The sequence below is a fragment of the Dermochelys coriacea genome, chromosome 2, assembly GCF_009764565.3.
Source record: "Dermochelys coriacea isolate rDerCor1 chromosome 2, rDerCor1.pri.v4, whole genome shotgun sequence".
NCBI classification, from domain to species: Eukaryota; Metazoa; Chordata; order Testudines; family Dermochelyidae; genus Dermochelys; species Dermochelys coriacea.
In genome coordinates, this window is record NC_050069.1 from 224775558 (window position 1) to 224798133 (window position 22576).

At 37.5% G+C, this 22576-nt stretch overlaps 1 protein-coding gene across 10 annotated transcripts in view; it reads right to left on the bottom strand.

Moving 5' to 3' along the window:
• VPS50 (VPS50 subunit of EARP/GARPII complex) overlaps positions 1-22576 on the bottom strand; it is a 185539-nt gene that overhangs the window by 119249 nt on the left and 43714 nt on the right. For all 10 annotated transcript variants that reach the window (XM_038389581.2, XM_038389579.2, XM_038389583.2 and 7 more), the window contains 4 exons: positions 22099-22181; positions 12686-12728; positions 9236-9334; positions 6624-6764 (listed from right to left, as the gene is read on the bottom strand). In XM_038389581.2, coding sequence (XP_038245509.1) covers positions 6624-6764; positions 9236-9334; positions 12686-12728; positions 22099-22181 — 366 coding nt within the window. The remainder of the gene's footprint in view (positions 1-6623; positions 6765-9235; positions 9335-12685; positions 12729-22098; positions 22182-22576) is intronic.

Sequence of the window (22576 nt, forward strand, 5' to 3'; positions counted from 1 at the left end):
AATTTTGTAGTATTATATTTTATTTATATTAAATTGCTACCAGATGCTTAACACAATATTTACAATGGATGGGGAAGGAATACAAGCGAAAAGAGGAAAAGAACAGGTTAAAGAATATTTAAATGAGTTAGACATAATCAAGTGGCAGGCCCTGATCAAATTTATCCCAGGGTACATAAGGAATTAGCTGAAGCTATCTTGGGACTGTTAGTGATTATCTTTGAGAACTCCAGGAGAACAGTTGAGGTCCCAGAGGAGGAGAAACACGGTACCTATATCTTTAAAAAGGGGAACAAAGAGGACCCAGAGAGCTGTAGATCAGAAGGCCTGACTTTGAAACGTGGAAAGATATTGGAACAAATTATCTTCAATATGTAACCACCTATAGGATGTGTGTTATAAGTAATATCCAACATTAATTTGGCAAGAATAATGCCAAACCAGCCTAGTTTCCTTCTTTGACAGGGTTACTGGCCTAGTAGATAGGGGGAAGCTGTAGATGAGATATATATCCTGATTTTAGTAAGGCTTTTCACACAGTTTCACATGATACTCTCATAAGCAAACTAGAAAAACATGCTCTAGGTGAAATTACTATAAGGCCATCCTCAAAGAGTAGTTATCAAGAGTTCACTGTCAAAATGGAGAGACATATCAAGCAGGGTCACATAGAGGTTTGTCCTGGGTCTGGTACTATTCAATATTTTCATTAATGATCTGGATAACAGAGCTAGGAATATGCTTATGAAATTTGCAGGTGACAAGCTGGGAGGGGTTGCTGACACTTTGGATGACAGGATTAGAATTCAAAATAATCTTGACAAATTGGAGTATTGGTCTGAATTCAACAAGATGAAATTAAAGAAAGACAAGACAAGTACAATATACTACACTTAAAAAGAAAAAAAAGTCAAATGCACAGCTAAAAAATGGGGGAAAACTGGCTAGCGGTAGTACTGCTGAAAAGAATCTGGGGGTTATAGTGGATCACAAAGTGATTATGAGTCAACAATGTGATTCAGTTGCAAAAAAGGCTAATATTGTGGGGTGTATTAACAGGCGCGTCATCTATAAGACAGGAGGTAATTGTCCCATTCTACTTGGCACCCCAGCTGGAGAATTGTGTCCAGTTCTGGGCACCACACTTTAAGAAAGACGTGGACAAATTGGAGAGAGTCCAGTAGACAGCTACAAAAATGATAAAAGGTTTAGAAAACCTGACTTATTAAAAGGTTAAAAAACTGGAAATGTTTAGTCTTGAAAAAGAAGAGTGGTGGGGGGGGGGGACGGACGGGCCTGATTAAAGTCTTCAAATATGGCTCTTATAAAGAGGACTCTGATAAATTGTTCTCCAGGTTTACTCAAGGTAGAATAAGAAGTAATTGGCTTATAATGCAGCAAGGGAGATTTAGGTTAGATATTAGGAAAAACTTTAACTACAAGGGATTGTTAAACTCTAAAATAGGCTTTCAAGGGAAGATATGGAATTCCCTCCATTGGAAATTTTTTAAGAACAGGTTACACAAACACCTGTTAGGGATGGTCTAGATATACTTGATCCTGCCTCAGCACATGGAGCGGACTAGATGACATTTCAATGCTCATTCCAGCCCTACAATTCTGTCATTTTATGATTTTGCTTAACTCAGCAAGCTACCCTGCCATTTCAATTGGCTGTGTCATCCTCTATTACCTCCCCTAAATGTTTCAGAGTAGCAGCCGTGTTAGTCTGTATTCGCAAAAAAGAAAAGGAGTACTTGTGGCACCTTAGAGACTAACAAATTTATTTGAGTTATGTAAGTTTCTCTGTGCTGTTAAAAACAGCTATATTTCACATCAAAACCAACTGCATTTAATTCATGAAGGGATACAGAATAATGTGGATTGATTTGTACCATATGAATGTAAACAATCTTTCAAAACTATCATGTTACTTCAAACAGTATTCACATGTTAATGCTTTAGATAGTTTAATGTATGTGCTCCTGACATAATGAATTCTCAAGGTGGTCATGCATTATAAGAAACATAATCCACTTTGCTTGAATAAATCCATATAAATAGCATTTAGCATGTGAGGAACCATGCTGGTCCATTCACTGACCAGTAACCATAGTGCTTCTAGCGTAGTTGGCAAGAACCAATATAAAAACATACTGAGACACAGTGAACTAAGAACAAAAACTTAAATCTTTCAGATCTCTACATGGAGATGTTTCTACTTCAAGAAAGCCAGCAAGCTTAAACAGAAAACAACAGTACACCGGACCCTTGCTAGAACGCGCGTCTATATAGCACAAATTCGCATATAACGCTGTCGCGGCCTTGGATTCCAAATTTAATTACTTTAATTGCAACTAATTTCCCCACGTTAACGTGATACCATGCATGGATCCCAAATCCCACGTTCTAGCGAGGGTTTGGTGTACTGATTAGGTCCCAAAATAAATCCATTTTCACAAGGCAGATAAGTAAAATGAACAGCTGAATTTCTTTGAACTAGGCTCAGGGAAACAAAATTAATGTATAGGGAACATATCTCAAAGCTTCTCTGCTGCAGAACTAATCAACAGAAAAGAAGGATGGGTAACAGTTCGGACAGAACATGCCCACCAGAACAAACAAGCTCAGCAAGGAAGTTAATTGAACGACAGTTAATAGGACACTGGCTTCAATATGCTCTACATGGCCAAGAACGAGTGAAGAGAAAATAATGCTTTTTTACATTAGCATGCAATCAAATCCTGACTCCTGAACAACTATACATATAAAATAAATAGATAATAAACATTATGGTAGATGCAGTGCAAAATACAGACAAACATTTTAGCATTCCATATACAGTGTTCACTGAAGGATTATAGACAGGTTATTTTAGTGGTTAAAAAAACAATACTGCATAGAACATGAATTCAAGAAATTTTGAAAATAAAGTTTCTCAAGTATGGATATCCTCACCTGGGACTCCAGCAGTCACTATTCAAGAATAACAAAAGAGTACTTTTAAGGAATCTACAAGTGCCATCACAGCATCCTAAAACTATTGATTTGGCATACGTTTTTGTTATACAAGCAAATGTCCCTGGAAACATTCTGAATTTCATTCCAGAACACACATCAAACAGAGTCAAATGGGTTCATCAGAAAGATTTCCAGAAAATCACAACAGTAAATCTCCTCAAAGGGAAGATTTAAAATTTAATATGACTGAAAATGTTTAATTTGACTAAGCAGCCTGGGGCTGATTAGCTACTTTTATGTTAAAAGTTTCCTGATTTTACATTGTAATGAACATACAGGGTCCTAGCTCTATTAGATACAGATAAATAAAGCTGATTTTTTTTTACTTTCAGACTACTTACTACCTGACAACCTTGATACAAGTGCTGAATGTGATGGGTTCCTTTTACGAGGAAGTGGGAATGAAATAGAATTGCTGTAATGTTCCAGCCTGAAAGTTTTATTCAGTCTTACTTCTCCTATGAAGGTATTGCAATAGGCAATTACATTTAAGCCTAACTGGGCCTAGTCAAAGAACTGGTTCCACCAATGGGCAGACTTAGACACTGACTACATCCTGCAATAGGAAGACACCATAAAAGCCTATTGATGGGGGAGTACTGAACAGCAAGAGGGCTTGGGTTTTTTTTTATCTTAAAAAGAAAGTTAACTCTCTGTTGGGAGCTCCAAACCTTGAGTCCAGGGAGAGAAGTACCTGGGGAAAGAAGCAACTGAAGGAGACTCAGAGGGGTAGATTTGAAATCCAGAAAGCAACTCAGGAATTGTCAGTCCTGTGGAGGAACAAGGGAAACCCAATTTTGAGACATGCCTGTTTGTTGGATTTGTATCATCTTGTTGATTTTTGACATGATTTAAAGCAATTTTGCACTAAGCATTTTGGTCTCAGTAAGTTTCTGCAATCATTGCCGCACAAAGTAATTCTTTTCACGATTTGTGCAAAAGTCCATGTTCAGATGCGGAAATGGTTGTGGGGGGGGAAGAGAGAGAGAAAGAGGAAAAAAAAAAGAGAGTCTGCTTTTGGCTCTCAACCTGAGAATGAGTCTTAATGAAAAATACATTTCAATTTTTCATTAGAATATCAAAAAATGAACCAACTAATTGTGCAGCCAACATTTTACAGAACTATTTGAAATACATACTAATACTAGCTTTAATTGTCACTAGATCCTTGAGATACACAGAGTTTACCAAGAAAGTGAGGAATGTGTTTCAAGAATTTTAAATCAACATCACACCATATTTCAAGAGAACTTCATATTATTGTGCCATATTCATTGTGCCTTAAATACAGGGACATCTTTTGCTGTGCATCAAATCTCTTTATACAGAGAACCAGACACTAACCTCTGAAGTGCCACATAACTTGAAAATATCAGCTATTTGCTTTGTTCACAAAGAAAGAAAATCAATTAAGCTAATGACATATGAAACCATGCTGTAATTCAGAGAAGGTAAGCCGTTTTAAGAAAACATGAAATTGAGAATTTCTAGTAACATATAAATCTTTCTACATAGTAAGCATGTAAGCAGGAGTGGAGACTACCAATACTACACAGTTAATTGAGAGTCAAAGAAATTGGACCAGCACATTACTACAATCTGCAAACAATTAAATTAGATAGTGTTACAAATATCAGTGAAGAAAGGGAATCACTACAGAGGACTCTAGAAAGTCATGGAAGGGAGAGGAAACAGCAGAATTCGATTTTTAAAGAAGCAATGCTAAAAGAATTTTTTTTAAGTTTTTTTAAAAAAATCAAAAGTTTAAGAGAATGAAGAAACATGAAAAAGCAGCGGATTTCAGAGAGAGAGAGAGGGAGAGAGAGAGAGAGAGAGAATCGTCTACTGCAGGGGTTCTCAAACTTCATTGCACTGTGACCCACTTCTGACAACAAAAATTACTACACAACCCCAGGACAAAGGACCGAAGCCTGAACCCACCTGAGCTCCACTGCCCTGGGCCGGGGAGCAAAGCCAGAGCCCCATTGTCCTGGACAGGAGGAACAAAGCAAAAGCTCAGGGGCTTCAGCCCCAGGCAGGGGGCCTGTAACTTGAGCCCCGCTATCCCAGGCTGAAGCCCTCAGGCTTTGGCCCTGGCTGGTAGGGCTTAGGCTTTGGCCCTGGGCCCCAGCAAGTCTAATGCCAGCCCTTGCAACCCCATTAAAATGGGGTCGTGACCCATTTTGGGGTCCCGACACACAGTTTGAGAACCGCTGGTTTAGTGACCAGAGCAAGGGATTTGGTGTCTTCATTCTTTTTACTATATTGTGCACCAGTTTATCTGTATAATGGAAATGTCATCCACCGCTGGTCCCTGCCACTTCTCTACTCCAGCCTTCTGGAGCCTTATTGGATAAGCCCTTCCTCTCCGCTGAAGGTGCTTTGAAAAGCAGCTTCTCAGTACCACAGATCTTAGGGTCTGTACTCGTCTTTACACTTCTAAGAAATGCAAGAGCAGCATAATAATCAGAGAAGGAATTTTAATCTTTTTGCTAATATACTTCGATTTAATAGAATGATTGAAGGAGTTGGTCAGAAGTCTGAGTTAGTCAAGGTTTGGTCAAGTGTGAGAATATTTGAGGGCTCAATCTGTGATACACAAATTTCTTTCAGTACCTTCAATCTAGAGACACAATTTTAAGTTTCATGTCAATGTCTGGCTGAACTGAAGTACCTCTGAGCTCACTAATTTTCCACTATTTCTTCAAAAAGTAATGAAATCCCTTGGAGTTTAATGGTATGAAATGAAATGAAGTAAGATAAAAAGTATACTGAGAGTAGCATTTAAAATAATCTTTTTCTAATAAAATATTTTTGACAAATTCCCAGTAATAATAGATGTTATTTATACATTCATTTAATATTTTGAGGAAAGGAAATTCTTGTAATTAGTTTTCTATTTTTTAAATAGAATAGGATTCTACATCATATGTTCTAGACATTTTAATTTTTTCCAAAATGAGATGTACACAGATACACAGCACGTGCACATTAAGCATACTAGTTAAAGGAAAATGTATTGTAACCACATTGTGTAAGCCTCCTTTAATCAGGCTTTTGAATCTCAATATTAAAGTCATATATGGGTCTCTTTAATTTGCTGGAATTATGGACCTGACTCAAAATTAGGAGAAAAGATTCCCATTTACTTCAATCAATTCACTATGTTACAGCACTATTCCAACTGAGAACCTGATCCTGAATTCACTGAAGTCAATGGCAATTCTACTATTAATTTCAGTGGGTAAACATCAAGCACTGAATTCAGGAATATGAAGTATTTATCTCCTATTTGTGGTCTGAAATTTCTGTCTCTCTTTTTTAACACTAATTTAAGTTTGAGTGTATGATCACACTTTTGAATCTCAAAGTACCAAGTATCATCTTAATCCAAACCCACACAGGATTTTGATGGACTACTCTCTCATTAACTCCATGCAAATTTTATTAACTGACTGTAACAACAGCTGAAATTAAGATCATTTTAATAACCATAATATAAATATACACACGCACACAATCTTAAAATGAGACATGTTAAAGGTTATATGCAAAGAAAAAAGTATGCAAGTACTATGTAAGACAACTATGTTACCACTTACTGTGCAGAGATCCTTGTACTGTAGCTTCTGAAATTTGGTGTCCGAGTTTCCTGCGCACAGCTCTACGTACCCAAGAACTACTTGGAACACTGTGTTGTGAATGGCTTGAGTGAAGTGCATATGTAGTTGGTCCATCGCTGTCTGAAAAAGGAAGGAAAAGCAGAAGAGCATTACATTGATTGGTTGAGTTCATCCGGTTATCTACCAGACCTTTATGTCCTTTTCAGAGTCACTGCTTTACAGGACACATTCACCCACCTTGTAAGTGTGACCTACATTCTTTGTTCCTAGATGTATACCCTAGCATTTGGCTCTGCTAAAACATATGTTGTTTAAATGAGTTCACATTACCATACAGTCTTGGTGGGTCTTATCATTTCATCAGTCCCTATCATCATTTACCACTTCAATTTGTGTCATCTGCAGTTTTTACCAGTAATTTTATATTTTCTTCCAGATCATTACTAAAGATAGTGAATAGCATTGGGGTGAGTACAGATCCCTGTGGGATCCCACTAGGGAAAAAAAAACAAAAACAAAAAAAAATTTGATTACTATTTCCCATTTACAATTTTTTTGAAGATTTATCAGCTAACCTATTTTTAATCTATTTTATGTGAATTACATTGATTTTTCAGAATGCTATTTTTTTTCTTATCAGATCATGCAGGACTAAGCCAAATGCCTTACAGAAGTCTAAGTATATTACATTAACACAGTTATATTTACAAGCCCAAAATTGTAATTGCATCAAAAAATTTATTAAATTTTGACAAGACCTATTTTCCATGCAAACACATTGAGTGGCATTAAATATGTTAACACCTTTAATATTTTACTGATTGCATCCCCTATCATTTTTTCCATGATTTTGCCTAGATCAGTCTACCTGCCCTATAGTTTCCTGGGTTTTCCCATTACCCTTTTTAAATATTGGTAAAACATTAGTTTTTCCAGTCCTTTGGAACTTTCAAAGAGTTCCAAGATTTGTTTAAAAAAAACAAACAAAAACATTAACGTTTCAGAGAGCTCCTTAGCCATTCTTTTAATACTCCTAACTCCACAGGACTAGATAAAGTTAAACATTTTTGAGTGAAAGTTAATAGTTGCCTTTTATCTTCCTCCCCAGTTACTGATGGAAGAGAGTAAGATACGAATGTCATTCTGCTTCTTTCCAAATACAGAACAGAAAAGCAAATAATCAGTCAGATCATTTTCCGCTAAACCTAGCTTGAATTACATAATCTAAATAGAATGAAAAATGAAGACCTTAAAGGGTTTGGTACTAAAGTTACTCAAAATAAACAGCAATTAAAATAGGGAGACTTCATTTTGTGCTCTGCATATACTGAAGTTTCTTTCAGGACATGTCTAGAACTGACATCTTTAAAATAAAAATATAGCCAATACTGCAGTATCAGTAATGTCAGTTAAGAAAAAAAAGTTCCTGCTTTATGATGTATGTAAGGTCTAAAATACTACTCACTGTTTCATTCTGTTGATCAGAAAACTCTCACAAGTTAGCCACATTCATTAAAAAATGTTTAATTATTTACATATGTTTGATTAATTTGCTTATTGACATTTCCCAACATATCATACATTACACTTTGGAACCACAGATGGGTTCTATTCACTTTTAAAGCCTTGCATTTAATAAATGAGTTGATTCTTCCAAATACATTAAAAAAAATTACAGACTAACATCTTTTTCCTGATACAACTGCTTATTTTTGAGTACTTTAATACTTTTGAAAAATGCTTTAAGTTAATAAATAAAATAGGACCAAAACCAAAGCACCTAAAATAATTTACATACACTTGAAAAATTAGGTTGTTGCAACAACAACAAAAACACTGAAAAGAGTTAATCCACATGGATGAAAGCACTGTTACAAAAAATTAGCATTCTAAGGTCAACCAGGCCTCACACTTTGCCAGATAAATCACAAATCCATGAGCAGGAAGAACTGGGCTAAGTCCTTACCTCATCCTCAACAGAACACAGAGACCCTGAGATAGTGTCCAAACTACCCCTTCCCTGGGAGGCTGTTTTATTGATAACCCAGAGACATCAACACCACAATACAAACCTCAGCCTAACTTTCCTCCTCAAGCTTGTCTATTACTAAGGTCTCCCCAGAACATCGTCAGTCCTAGCTCCTACTTTCCTTAAGCTCTTTAAAAATATATACATACACATACACACACACACTCTGACCTCTACTATCCAGGTTGGAGTTAATTGGATCCCCCAGTTAACATGATTCTCCAGTAACTATCGTATATCTTAATGAAATGTTACTTAACCAAAAGAGTACTGCAATCCTATCCAAGGTTTTAGATTGGCAAGACAGTTACATAAATTGGGTTTAAACTCAGCTGCAATCTCTAGTATGGAATGGCTACAACAGCTCCATATTGACCAGAAGCGACATTTTGCATTACCATGCAACCGATCACAACAAATATGAGCATTGCTAAAGTCTTTATAAACACATATGCAACAAGATAGAGCGCTGTCAATAAATAAGTTTCCAAGGTAGTCCTTGCCAACTTAATATTGAGGCAGCATTTATTTTCTTTATAAAATATGAAGAATAAGTACTAACCTGTGTCTTTCCAAGTAGTCTGTAAGCCTGCTGCACCTTGGTATAATGATGGATATCAAAGTTCTTGCATATTTTGGAGAGGGCTACATCTAATTGTTCCTAATTTAATTAAAGAAGTAAATGTTAAACATTCAATAAAAGAAACCAAGGAATTATTTTATTACAATATAAGGTTCTAATCCATATTTATTACAGGGGCTGGTAGCATCATCTATTAAGGTAGCCCGACACTTCCCATTGTAAGTCCATGTTTTCAACTCTTAACTCTGATAAACTTTAATTAGTTAGACACAAATTTTCCAGGCCAGGTGACGGCCTCAATATTTCAGTCAAAATGGCTTAGCCACGTCTAAGTTTGAGGCTAGTGAAAAATATGTCGTTTTGCTCATGTTAAAAAGATTCTGGAGACTTCTTTGAAAAGCTCTTCTGTCCAATACTGTGGAGCAGGGACTTGTAATTTTCTAGGGGCAGGCAGAGGTCTTCATGTCAGGCATGTGCCTTTTGCCATACCCATGAAAATCCACCCAAGTTTGGCCAAGTTATAAGCCTTAAAAATAAATAAATCGCAATTTGTACATGCTCCACAGAGACTTGTTACAGCTTCGCAGCTGAAAACTCCGAAAATTCCATCCACACTGAGCATGCTCCAGCCGGGGACCAAACAGGACTTGCTCTGCAATTGCAGCCACGATCCAGAACTTAAAGCATGTCTCTCCTGAACTCTCAGTACTTCACGCTGCTGATGCCCAGAGAGCCTTCTGAAGGAAGCTGCCTGATTCAAATGCACAAGGAACAAGAGCTGGATGCCAGGTTCAGATGGAAGTAAACTGGGGCAAAAGGCCTAGGAATACACAACTTGGAATGGAGATTTTCAGGCTCGTGAAGGGGGAAGGAAACTGGGACTGAGAGTTGGGATGGAGGAATACTGACTGATGACAGGGAGCAGAAGGGGAGACTGGAATGGGCTAGGCAAATAGATGGGACCATAACTGAGAGCTTGGGGGATATGATTCATAGATTTTTTTTTATTTTATTTTTTAAGGCCAGAAGGGACCACTATTCAATCATCTAGTCTGACCTCAAAGCAGAAAGAACCAGAGCAAATACAAAATAAATTGAATATAATTTCAGCTACTACAATTTTCGCAATTCCCCAACCAATTTTTGTGGATTTAAACCCCGCTTTCCTTTTTTGTGTGTAATACAATATTTTCCCTCCCCTACTTCTATGTGAAAGACCCACACAAAGCAGGAACATGAGAGAGTCAAACTGACTAAGCACAGATTGCTGTCAAATGCACAATGTAAATTAAATGAAAAAATTAGAGAATTTTTCTCTTATCCTCCAGATATAGATATCTTAAGTATTACTTGGGTAACAGAAAATAAATATTCAGAAAAAGGCAGTTTTGAACCAAACATTGTGCTTTGAAGTAGCAGACTAACAAAATGCATGAGAAGAAAGAGAAGCACTCAACAACTGAAAAGTGCCACTACTAAAAGATTAACCAGCTGAACAAGAGTTCTTATAGTCTCAAATTGATAATATAAAACACTCCATGAAGCACAGGCTGACCTTATGTTAATCTTTGCAATGTGTATGATATAGCTAATTCCAGTGTTTGAAAGAGGACTTCTCTTTCTTGAACAGGGACAGAAGGGAGATAGGGACATCTGGTCAGACCACAGGCAGAATGGACTGTTCCCAAAAACGGAGGTGAGGGGAAAAAGCTTGTACCTGAAAAATAATGCTCACATCTCTACAGATCAGGCTGGGGGGAGAGGGAGAGAATGTTGCTGGTTGGACCAAAAAGGGGATGCACCACTCCCTGTGGGGGAGAGGAATGCCTGCCCCAAAACGCCTGTGCTAGCCTCCCCCTCTCCTCAAGTTTGCTGTAGCCCAGTGACTGGCTAAGGGGGAGAAGGGAGACCTGTAACTGATTGCCTCCCCCAAAAAACAAATTTAAAAACTTCTCCCTAGACTGCTGATGCTTTTTGCCTCTTCAGCTGTACTGCCTTCCCTCCCTGTAGTTCTAGATAGTGAGCTGTGTTTCCAGGATACTGTGGGTATGACCAATTGCCTGTTTCGGGGGGATGAGGAAAGAATTTTCTTTCATTGGGCCAAACTGGTCTGATGGGTTTTCACCTGCCTCACAGCATTGTGGAAGCACTGGTGGGATAAAGACAACTAGGATTTGGAATTCTAATATTAAGGGAATATAGAAATGTGAAGTCTGTTGCAACTTGTGGCCACTATCCAATGTGGATAAAGGCTAAAAGGGCCAGCTCCCACAGATAAATGACACCTGAGATTTCACTGGTAGACCCTGCACCAGTAAGGAGGAAGAGAAGCCTGAAATCTTTGAAGACAAAGGTCCCTCTTGGTACTCGTCTCTGCCCACCCGAGTTAGAGGACTCAGAAGTGAGCTGAGTCCTGGGTGTCGAGGATAGGCAAAGAGGTCCACCGCAAGTTACCGGTGATTTGGTAAGAGCTTAGTAACTCCACACAATACTCAGTTAAATGCCTGGTATGAGAGATGGGTGAGTATATACCATCCCTACCCACTGTTAAGCTACTAAAAAGTCTACCAGTTAAAATCCATTCTAGTGTCTGTCTCTCATTCACCTGTGTACCTTGAACAATCAAGAGCTTGAGTGTTAATCATGAACTACCTGTAAATTGCTGCTTCAGCAGAATTTAATACAAGACAGGATTTACTTTACAAAGCAGTGAGGGAGGATGTAGAGGTGCATGCAGCCCTTTCAGCAAATTAATTCAAAATCTGTTCAGTCGGATTATCACAAGGTGAAAAGTTAGTTGCTAATAAGAATCTTGTCAGGTAGGAATCAGAAACCATGAATCAATGAAAGAGAAGTGGGAATGTGAAATCTGAGTGAAAAAAAATATGCCTAGCCTGTGTTAAAAGGGAAAAATAAAAGCAACATTAATCCAACAAGTATTTTAATCATTCCCACACAGAATGAGATCATGGAGGAGAAACCTATCACTAGAAGAAGAAAAAAAAAGGGAAGTTGTGTAGAGGTTTTAATTAGACTGAAGTGAAAAATAAAAAGGACCATAAGGAAAACTTTTTAAAAAAAATACTACATCTACTTCTAATCTACTCACAAACCTGACTTTCCACAAAGTATATAGAATGCCATATCCCAGATAAACTTCATTCCTTTCTGACTGCTTTAAATTAAATGCTGGCATAAACTTTAATTAAATATAGGTCCCACAAGTATAGCTATCATATTACTGTGAGTTTAACTGTGCACACAATTCCATATGAACTACAATGTCTAAAGCATTACAGAGACAACATTTTAAAGTAATTCTTATGTAAAAAAGCTGATAATGCCAAAATATTTGAATTAGGAAGTCACAATAAACATCAAAATGTAAAAATATTCACATATTATAAAAATCCAAACCCTAATTCTTACCTCTATTTGTTCCAAAGTGTCTTGCAGTTTTGAATTCAATTCACTAGTGAGAAAATAAAATCCTGGTATTACATTGGGTTTAAAACCAAACTAATAACTCACAGTAATGTTTCACAGCAAGATCCCTGTTCTAAAAAGTGTATGTCTGTGTAACATCATGTCACTATTATAATCCATGCTAACCTTCTAAAACCATTCATCAGCCATTACATTAGTAACACTATAGTTATGATGGAAGAGACGCTCCATTGGCTGATCTGGTTGGCATCAGTTAGTATTTACACTTGCAATGAAAAAAATAGTGCAATTATTGTAGCACATTTATATTGCAATAGTATCCAGAGACTCCAATCAGGATCAAGACTCCATTGTGTCAGATACAGAGGACACATACAACACCACCTCTGCCTTCAGGAGCTTATGAGCTAACAGTGCTGAATCCTGCAATCTGATCTGCAAAAGTGAACCCCTGTACTTACACAGAATCCCAATGAAATTAATGGGCACAGAAGTTCCCGAGCACAGATCAAATTGCAGTAGGGTGACCAGATAGCACCTGTGAAATAAAGGGACGGGGTGGAGGGGTAATAAGCACCTATATGGGGGGGGGGGAGAAACGGGACATCTGGTCACCCTAAATTGTGGGATCAGGGCCTGAAGATGCTGATATATAAAGTTTAGTGGGAAGACAGATGCATTTAGACATGCACACTTTCGATTTGCATAGAACTTTTATTGTAGGTTGAGAAAGTATAAGTCAACTATTCCCATCTATTCCTACATCTGACATTTATAATATGCAAATTACTAACTATTTAAAAGCACTAACAATATTTAACAAAATTCACCTTTGGCAGAGACTAAGCATGAAAAATTTAAAGCGAACAGTAAAAATTATTTCTGATTAAAAACACTACAGAGGTAAAATAGTTCCAACAGAAAACAAGATAACTGTTATGTTGAAATACTCAATTAAGGATAAGTTTCAGAATAGCAGCCATGTTAGTCTGTATCCGCAAAAAGAAAAGGAGTACTTGTGGCACCTTAGAGACTAACAAATTTATTTGAGCATAAGCTTTTGTGAGCTACAGCTCACTTCATCGGATACCAATTAAGGATAGGGTATCTTAGAAAGTGACATATGCAGAGGAATATCTTTTTACAAGAAAGAAAAAAAATTGTTCTCCACATGAACAGAGAATCGCTGTTCTCTAACTTGACGGGATTTGTACAGCAATAGGAAGTGTTTCCATTTGAATACGGCGTGCCCTGGAAACAGTTTTAACTGAGCTGATGAGCAATCTCCTCCTGACTTTGGACAATGAACAAACATCCATTCTCATCTCATGAGTGGCCAATGTAGAATACCTATATTTCTGCCAGGTTGGTAAAAGCTTGCTTAATGGGGTTTCCCCAAAGGCACCTGTCAGAATAGAGAAAAGAGTCACAAATTTAATTTTTTTAGGCAAGCCACCTCCGGTGCAATATTCCATCCAGAAAGCTCTGCAAGCTGCAGTCAGCATAGCCAATAGAACAGAGGGAGAGACAGATGGACATCTTAGCAGCACCAAGTACTTTGACTGTCTCTTAAGTTGAAGAGAAAGGGAGTAGAAAATCTTTCAGCATTTCATAATGTATCTGCATAAGACCAAAGCACCAAGGTTGCATGGTCTTTGTAAACTGGCATAGTTACTTTTATCCAGAACTCAAAAACCTCTGAGGGCAAAATTCTCAAATGCTGATCCTACAACTTCTAGAGAAATGTGATCAGACGTGTAAATGCTTTGAACCTATCAAATGATAATTCCCCAGGGCACTTTCAGCTGCCAGTTGCAGAAAGCAGTTGTAAATGATATTCAATAAATGATCTAGCATAGTACAGTAAATGTACAGAAAGCCAAGAAGGAGTAAAAAAAAACACCTCAAAAGACCTCTTAAGAATCTGCCAACTTTCCTTCTCAATGATATGCTTGGGAGAAGCCTCAATAGGGAGGGGAGATTAACAAGAACAGTTCTCCATCCATCCAGGTGAATCTTCCTTGGGTACTGATATGCATAGCTGTTTCTTATCCACAGGAAGTAAGTAATATTGTGAAACATGGACTGAGAGGGTAAATCAGAAAAAATGTCTGCTCTGGTGTTTTGTGTGCTCTTCCGAATGAAGACATGCAGAATAAGCCTGCTTGTTTTCTTTCAAAATTTACAGAGAGGATGGGGAGTTTCATACCTAACTGAGCTGACCAAACTAAGCCTTTAAAAGCCTTTTTAATTTCAGAACACCTGGTCTTTTGGATTTAAGGCACCGGCCAGTGATAACATATTTACTGTTTAGCACTTCTCTTGTACAATAGCTATGCATGGTTCTTGGCAATACAGATGAAGTACCTTCCCCAAAGAGCTTACAACCCAAGTTAAGACAAAAAACAAGGGACGGAGAAAGATGAGGGAAAGCACAATAAGAATGTGATTACTTGAGAGACTGAAGTCTTTAAGGATATCAATTATTTTTCCTTATATTTTATTTTAAATGTTTAAGAGGGTGTAGTTTATAAATTTCATTAAAGTACTGGATTTTGAAGAGACTTAGAAAAGGCAGAAGGCATGGGGGTTAGTATCAGGAAAGGGATTTAGCAATTGAAAGTTGCGTGAAGATAGCATGGGAAAAGGACACAAGAGAGGCAACCAGCTGAATGAAGAGGGCACAGAGAAGATAAAAGGAAAGCATGCAAGCATGTTGCTGTAGCCTGCTTGGGTCACCTGGAGTGCAGCAATACATTCCTCACCACCTGAATCCAGGGATGAAGACAGGCTGGGGTTTAAAACTTCAAAGACCACATCAAAACAACAGTTAAAAAGTATGGCATTCTAGCCAGGAAAGGAAAGCTTAGACTGGACTGTCTTACCACAGAAAGAAAAGGAGGACTTGTGGCACCTTAGAGACTAAAATTTATTTGAGCATAAGCTTTCATGAACTACAGCTCACTTCATCGAATGCATTCAGCTGTAGCTCACGAAAGCTTATGCTTAAATAAATTTGTTAGTCTCTAAGGTGCCTCAAGTCCTCCTTTTCTTTTTGCAGATACAGACTAACACGGCTGCTACTCTGAAACTTACCACAGGAGGAGCATTTACTAAACTTTCCTATACAGCAAATCTCTCATTTTTGCTAATTCCAATTTATCATCTGTTACCAGTCCTCCCTCTAAACACACACAAACCCCAAAGAGGGAAGGCTTAGCAGCCTTTTACTCTGCTATTTTACTCTGTTTGTCCAGGTGTGATACAAGTGACAACACTTCAAATAAGAGAATGATTTGTTCATTCTGGGGGGGGTGGAACATTTACATATTTAGGGTGATAATCTCATCTCGCTCTGGCATCTTTATGCCAAATAAAAGGGCCAGAGCAAGTAAAGAGGCACTCCTAAACCCTCATACTAGCGAGGAAGGATTCCCCCACTGCAGACACTGCAGAGACAATAAAAATGCCATCCAAGGACACCCTTGCAAGCCAGAGGGCCATGTTAGGGAAACTGCCTTAACTTAGTTGCTTTTGTTTCTAAATTAGATGAAAAACATTGTTTTCCAACATTAAGATTTGAAAGGCACCGTTTCCAAGAGGTCTCAAGAGTTGAGCCACCAGAAAACCTGCACACACCTCTGCTGCGCACAAGCACGCGCACACACACACACCCCTTCCTTAAACATGTACACTTATTACAGGAAATTCTATCATAGGTGCCCTATTGTCAGCACCCCCGTTCTACCCATCTTTGAAAATGTTGCTCTTGATATTAAAGGCTGCTCTTTTGAAACAAAGCTCCAATGGGACAGAATTATAGTTGCTATGTCTCAGCTGTATTTCCTTACTTTCATGCACTTCACTTCTTAACAGTGCTCGTATGTGTGTACAGATACAGTTAAGGTCTCTTAACTGAATGACGAGAAAACCAGAGAAAATGAATTTTTAACAGGGATCTAGTTTCTTATTTCCATACATTATATAAAAAATGAGTTGAAGTGAAATGATGAAAAACTTCATTTACGTTTATGATCTGTCAGCAAAAAGTAAGTAGCTCTGTATCAGATTAAGTATTAGGGCATATGATACCTATTTTTTTTTCTCTTTCGCAGCAACATCACAAATGGAAAACAAAATTTCTATATATATTTTATATAAAAAGCATGAAACCACAATACTAAAAACTCCATTGAAAAATCATTTGTTTTCCCTGAAGAAAGCAAACCATTATCAACCTGACATTATATTTATGAATTACAACATCAATTTATTAAAAAGTATTTTATGCATATTTTACAATGCCATTCTGACTCAACCATTTATTAATGTTATTTATTTTGCCAGAAATGCATAAGACAACTTTGAGGAAAATTAGCTGAAATGTTTACCTTGGTAGAAATATAGGATGCAGCAGGATAGTTAAGACAGGGATTGTTTAAACTTTTCACAACTGAAAGTTAAACTGCCAGCTTGGCCATAGACTACAACTAATTTGCTTAAAAACAGACTACAGCCTTTCGTATTATTATACAGTGTATAATCAGCAGAAAGTACTGATCTGAAATTCAAGATGGACTATGACATGGGCAGGGGTGTCTCAATTTCCCAGGGGCAATACTTTTAATATAAAAGAGAGAGGCTGTACTGTTGATTTCAGTGGGCTGTATTTAGCAGATTTGGCCAAAAATATTTCAACAAATTTTTTTCTGTCCAAAAGTGTAATTTTTGTCTAAACCAAAGTGTTGAATGGAAATGTACCAATTACCATGAAAATTTAGTCTGGAAGGTTTTCCCAGGTCCAGGATGGAATTTCTCATCAAAATGAATGTGAGGAAGAAACCCACCCCAGAATAGCTAATAGCCTTATGGTTAGGGCACTCACTGGGGACGTGGAAGAATCATGTTCAAATCCCTGTACTGAATAAGGCAGGGCAGGGACTGAAACATGGGTTTCCCCGCTCCCAGGCTTTTTGGAAATGAAGTTTAAAAGGTCTCATTTTCATTCTGCATTAGAACAAAAACAAGTCTTTAAATCTCCACATTTTTCACAAAATGGAATTATTTTCAGGACAGCCCTCGTATTCATTCCATGGCCCTTCTTTTACCACCACTGTTTTAAGATGCAACAGAAGTGATCCTGAAAACAGGCACGTATGAACTTTATTCACTGGAATAAAAATTATTCATGTGCGTAAATATTTGCAGGATCAGGACAAAGATTTTTGTTGTTGTTCTTGTTTTACATTCAACAGATACTTCGTTTCGCTGTTATAGCTCTTAGAACAGAGCAAGAAGTTTTATGTATATGGAATTAAACTAAACCAAATTAAAAACAATACAAGCTGGGGTTTTGTTTTTTTAAGTTTTCCATCCTGAAGTTAAAAAAAGAAGAACAACAATGAATTACACTTAAATTTACACACACACACACACACACACACACACACACACACACGGCAGATTTAGAGTAAGGGAGAGTTACAACTGAAAGCTTTTGCCACAACATTAGAAAACACACATCTAACCACCTCCGGGTTTCTCTTTCTACTTCTTTCCTCCATCTCTTTCCACATATACCAGTTGAATTACATATGAATATTGTTTAATCCATTTTTCTTATAGCTTTATCCAAAAATCTGAGATTAATATGTTTGCTCCATTTGGCAGCTATTATTAATAGGCAAGTACTGTAATGTTTCTTTTGGTACACTGCACATGACAGACCAAGAAATAAGAGTTATTTCAAAAGCTGCTTTAATCAAGAATTTTAGAGAATTTATAGAAACATAGCGTATATTTAAAAATCAATGTACTTTCTAAACCAAATGCTGTACAATTATAAAATTATTTCTTGGTCAGAATGCAGGTTTAAACTACTGTAAATGGTCGATTCTCTGTAACTTGAAGTCTTTAAAACATGATTTGAGTATTTCAGTAACTCAGACAGAGGTTATGAGTCTATTACAGGAGTGAGTGGGTGAGATTCTATAGCCTGCAATGTGCAGGAGGTCAGACTAGATGATCACGATGGGCCCTTTTGACCTTAAAGTCTTTGAGTCTATGACACTGGATGAATTTTATAAGAAGCTATTAACCATAATTTAGAAACATTAATTTGTGACATTCATTTTATCCAGGCAATTACTCAAAACATGTTATAAGGGTTTTTTAATCAACATCCAGATAAATAATAAATAATAAGGGGTTTGTCGATCAACAGCCATATAAATCTTAATGAGCGTGTAATGGGGTGGACTAGGCCCAAAGGCCCCCGCTGGGAGGCCTCAGGATTCTGCCACACCAATCCCAAGACAGGAGCAGTGGAGAGGTCCTCCAAGCGGCCTAGAGTGGCTGCAAGGAAGCAGAGGGGCTGCTGGAAGTCAATGAGGGGCCAGGAGGGCCATCTAAAAGGACCTGCAGAACAGAGCAGCAGTTAGTTACTGCTTGGAGCTGGAGAAGAAAGGACTGCATGCCTGGCTGATTGAGGGAACTGCAGCACAATGGATAGCTCAGTGTGGGCAGGGACTGCGGGTTGAATAAGTAATTTAGAAGTAAATATGTTCTAAGAATAGAAGGAAGATTCAAAAGCAGTTTTACCAGATATGAACTGTACATTAATCTTTTCTGCCATTAAGCCTTTGTTACCAAGATAATCCAACACAAAAATTCTCTTTCTTTCAAGAAACTTTATCCTTAGAACATATAAGGAGAACCTTTTAAGAATGATAGCAACAGCATAATCTTCTCAGTATAGTATTAGATTTATAAGGATATGACTTCTGCAGTTGAACTTTGTCACCCATTATCTATAAAGTGACAGTTAATATCAATTTAAATTACAGCACTTTTGCTTTACATACTTAAGATAAACTTTGCAGCTATGACAAAAGCTTCTAGAAAACAGAAAAGGGGAAAAGTGATTCAGTGCTAAATGGTTTCTCACCAGCAACTTTCAAATCATTTATGTGCCAAGTGAATTTTAAACAAGAAAACACTGTCTAATTAACTTAACTCTCACAATATTAACAAAGGAAGCACGTCAAATGAACAAATATTTTAACAGTTTAATAAATCAAACCGTCTTTGTAAATATTTATAAGAAATCTTCCAATTTTTTCCCACTTAAAAAAATATTAGGTAGTTTGTAATACAAATCAGATTAATATTTTCCACACTCCCTTTTGAAACAACAAAAGATATAGACAGTTTGGTGAATAACAAACATTACTACTATGCAGGACACTGGGTAAAGGGAGAAAGTAGCCTCTCAACTAAGGGAAGATCAATATCAGGTAAAGTATTTCATGGTTGAGGTGCTACATTTTTTGCAGGATTGGTGCTGAACAGTTTTCAGGATGTTTGAATACTGAAGCAGACCTGGCAACTGTTCACAAATATCTTTCCCAATGAAAGTGTGACACTATGCTCATTATAGAGGAGGCTTCTGTGGTAAAGACTGGTCCATGTTGCCCTCACCTCCACCATGAATGAGAAGGTAGAAATGAAGTTAGCTTGTACTCAAGAGTCAGAGAAGGAAGATGAGCACTACAAATCTAAGTGGAGGCACAAATGATCATGGATAAGGAATTTGGACTATTGTACATGGAATTCCTAATGGCTTCTTCCTGAAGTACTTCCAACTGATTTAGGCAAGAGCTTATGAAATTTTCTCTTTCAATATATATTATATTCATTTTATAAAATCTAGACAGACCTGTCCAGTCATTTCTAAACCCTGAAGCTGCAAACACACACAGCAATGAATTACCAAATTAAAATCTGTAATGTTACATACTTTGGCTTCTTTGCACATTCAGGACCAGAAGCTACTGCCATTCTAAATGCAGAACTCCAACTGAAGTCAAGAATTACTCATAATTACTTCAGTACTGCAATAATCCCCATATATGGGCAGGGGGAGTGGAAGGGAGGGGAGGAATGTGGGAGAGGAAAGAAGCCAGAGCATTTATTTTAATAAATCCTGGCCTGATTGAAGTCCATGGCAAAACTCCCTCTGATATTAATGGTGCCAGAATTTCACTCAGTTTCTCATTCAAATTTTTTTTTAACCACTTTTTCAGAAATGCTGTAGCACAAAAAACTTTAGTCATTCAGTGTCCTAAGTTCCCCAAAAGAACATGAGCATGAGGCACACTACAGTGTGCTGTAGTGAACAGGGCACTGGGGTAGGACTCAGGAGTCTCTGGCACTGCACTGCTATGTGACTTTGGCCAAGACACTTCACCTCTCTGTGCCCGTTTCCTCTCCAGTCCTTCATCTGTTTTGTCTATTAAGATTGTAGACTCTTTGTGGTAGGAACCAACCTCTTACTATGTGTTTGTACAGAGTCTCAGTCTCAGCTGGGGTCTTCAGGTCCTAACATCTACAACAGCTGGATAAAAAGCTGACAGACCAATCAATGTGCAGCTCATGAAAGAAGGTTAGAATCCCTTGGCATTTTCATTACTTGAAAAAAAAATCACTGCTAACAGTTTAAAAAGTTTAATTAACTGAATCATAAAATTGTCTTTGTGTTACTTGCCCTTTCTAACCAGATACTGAAAGACCAGTACTACAATTTAATTGACACCAATTAGCCAACATTAGCAAATATAGAGACACAGGTCTGGAAGAAAAAGAAAAGGAGTACCCGTGGCACCTTAGAGTCTAACAAATTTATTAGAGCATAAGCTTTCGTGAGCTACAGCTCACTTCATCGGAAGGAATCTCCCAAGTCATCAACTCCAGTCCTACTGCAGGCAACCCTGCCATATAATCCAGTTAACAAATCTATCAAGGTCCATCTTAAAACTAATTAGGTTGTTTGCTCCCAATACTCCTATTGGCAGGCTGTTTCAGACCTCTCTCCTCTAATGGTTAGGAACCCTCTACTAATATCCAGCCTCAATATATTCATGGCCAGTTTATACCCATTTGTTCTTGTGCAAACACTCTCTTACAACTGAAATAGCTCTTCTCCTTACCTGGTGTTCACCCCCTTGATGTATTTAGAGAGCTTAATCATATTCCCACATCAGCCTTCATTTTGCTAGGCTAAACTAGCCCAGCTCTTTTAGTCTCTTCTCGTAAGACAGGCCTTCCATTCCCCTGATTATCCTTGTAGCCCTTCTCCATACCTGTTCTAGTTTGAATTCATCTTTTTTGAACATGGATGACCAAAATTGCACATAGTATTCCAGATGAGGTCTTGACAGTGCCTTGTACAATGGCATTAATACTTCCCTATTTCTACTGGAAATTCTCACCTGCTATATCCTAGGATCACCTTTGCTTTTTCACGGCCACATCACTTTGGTGACATTTTATATTCCTCGAAACACTGCATACATGCTGAAAGCGGGAACGTCCTTAGTAACACAGTGTAACCTTACCTTATACAACTGTAGTGTTTGAAAGTACTGGCTGCTTTCTGGCATTCCAAGCACAATTGAATAGCTCCTGGATAGTCCTCCTCCTTAGGAAAAAACAATGCAATATAGATAGCTAATTTAACTTTTGAAGCAAATATTGCAACATACATTTTTAGACTAAAATTAAATGGAACCATATGGGGGGAAAATGCTAAAGAGATCTGTGGTAAGTATGCTACTTGTGAGGAGAGGAATGTTTTCTTAATATAATACACCAGAGTCTGCTTTTTTCCTCTAATGATTACGCCCATTATATATCATGAGCATCACAGAACTTAAATGCAAAGCCACTGATTACGAATGAAAAATGCAAAAGGACAATGTATAAACCATTTGTTATCAGATACTATTTCAGAATACTGATTTGCAGCTACATTCTTCTGCAGGCTCAAATTTAGCTACAAAAAATGTATGTTCGACTATTCATAACCACTATAAC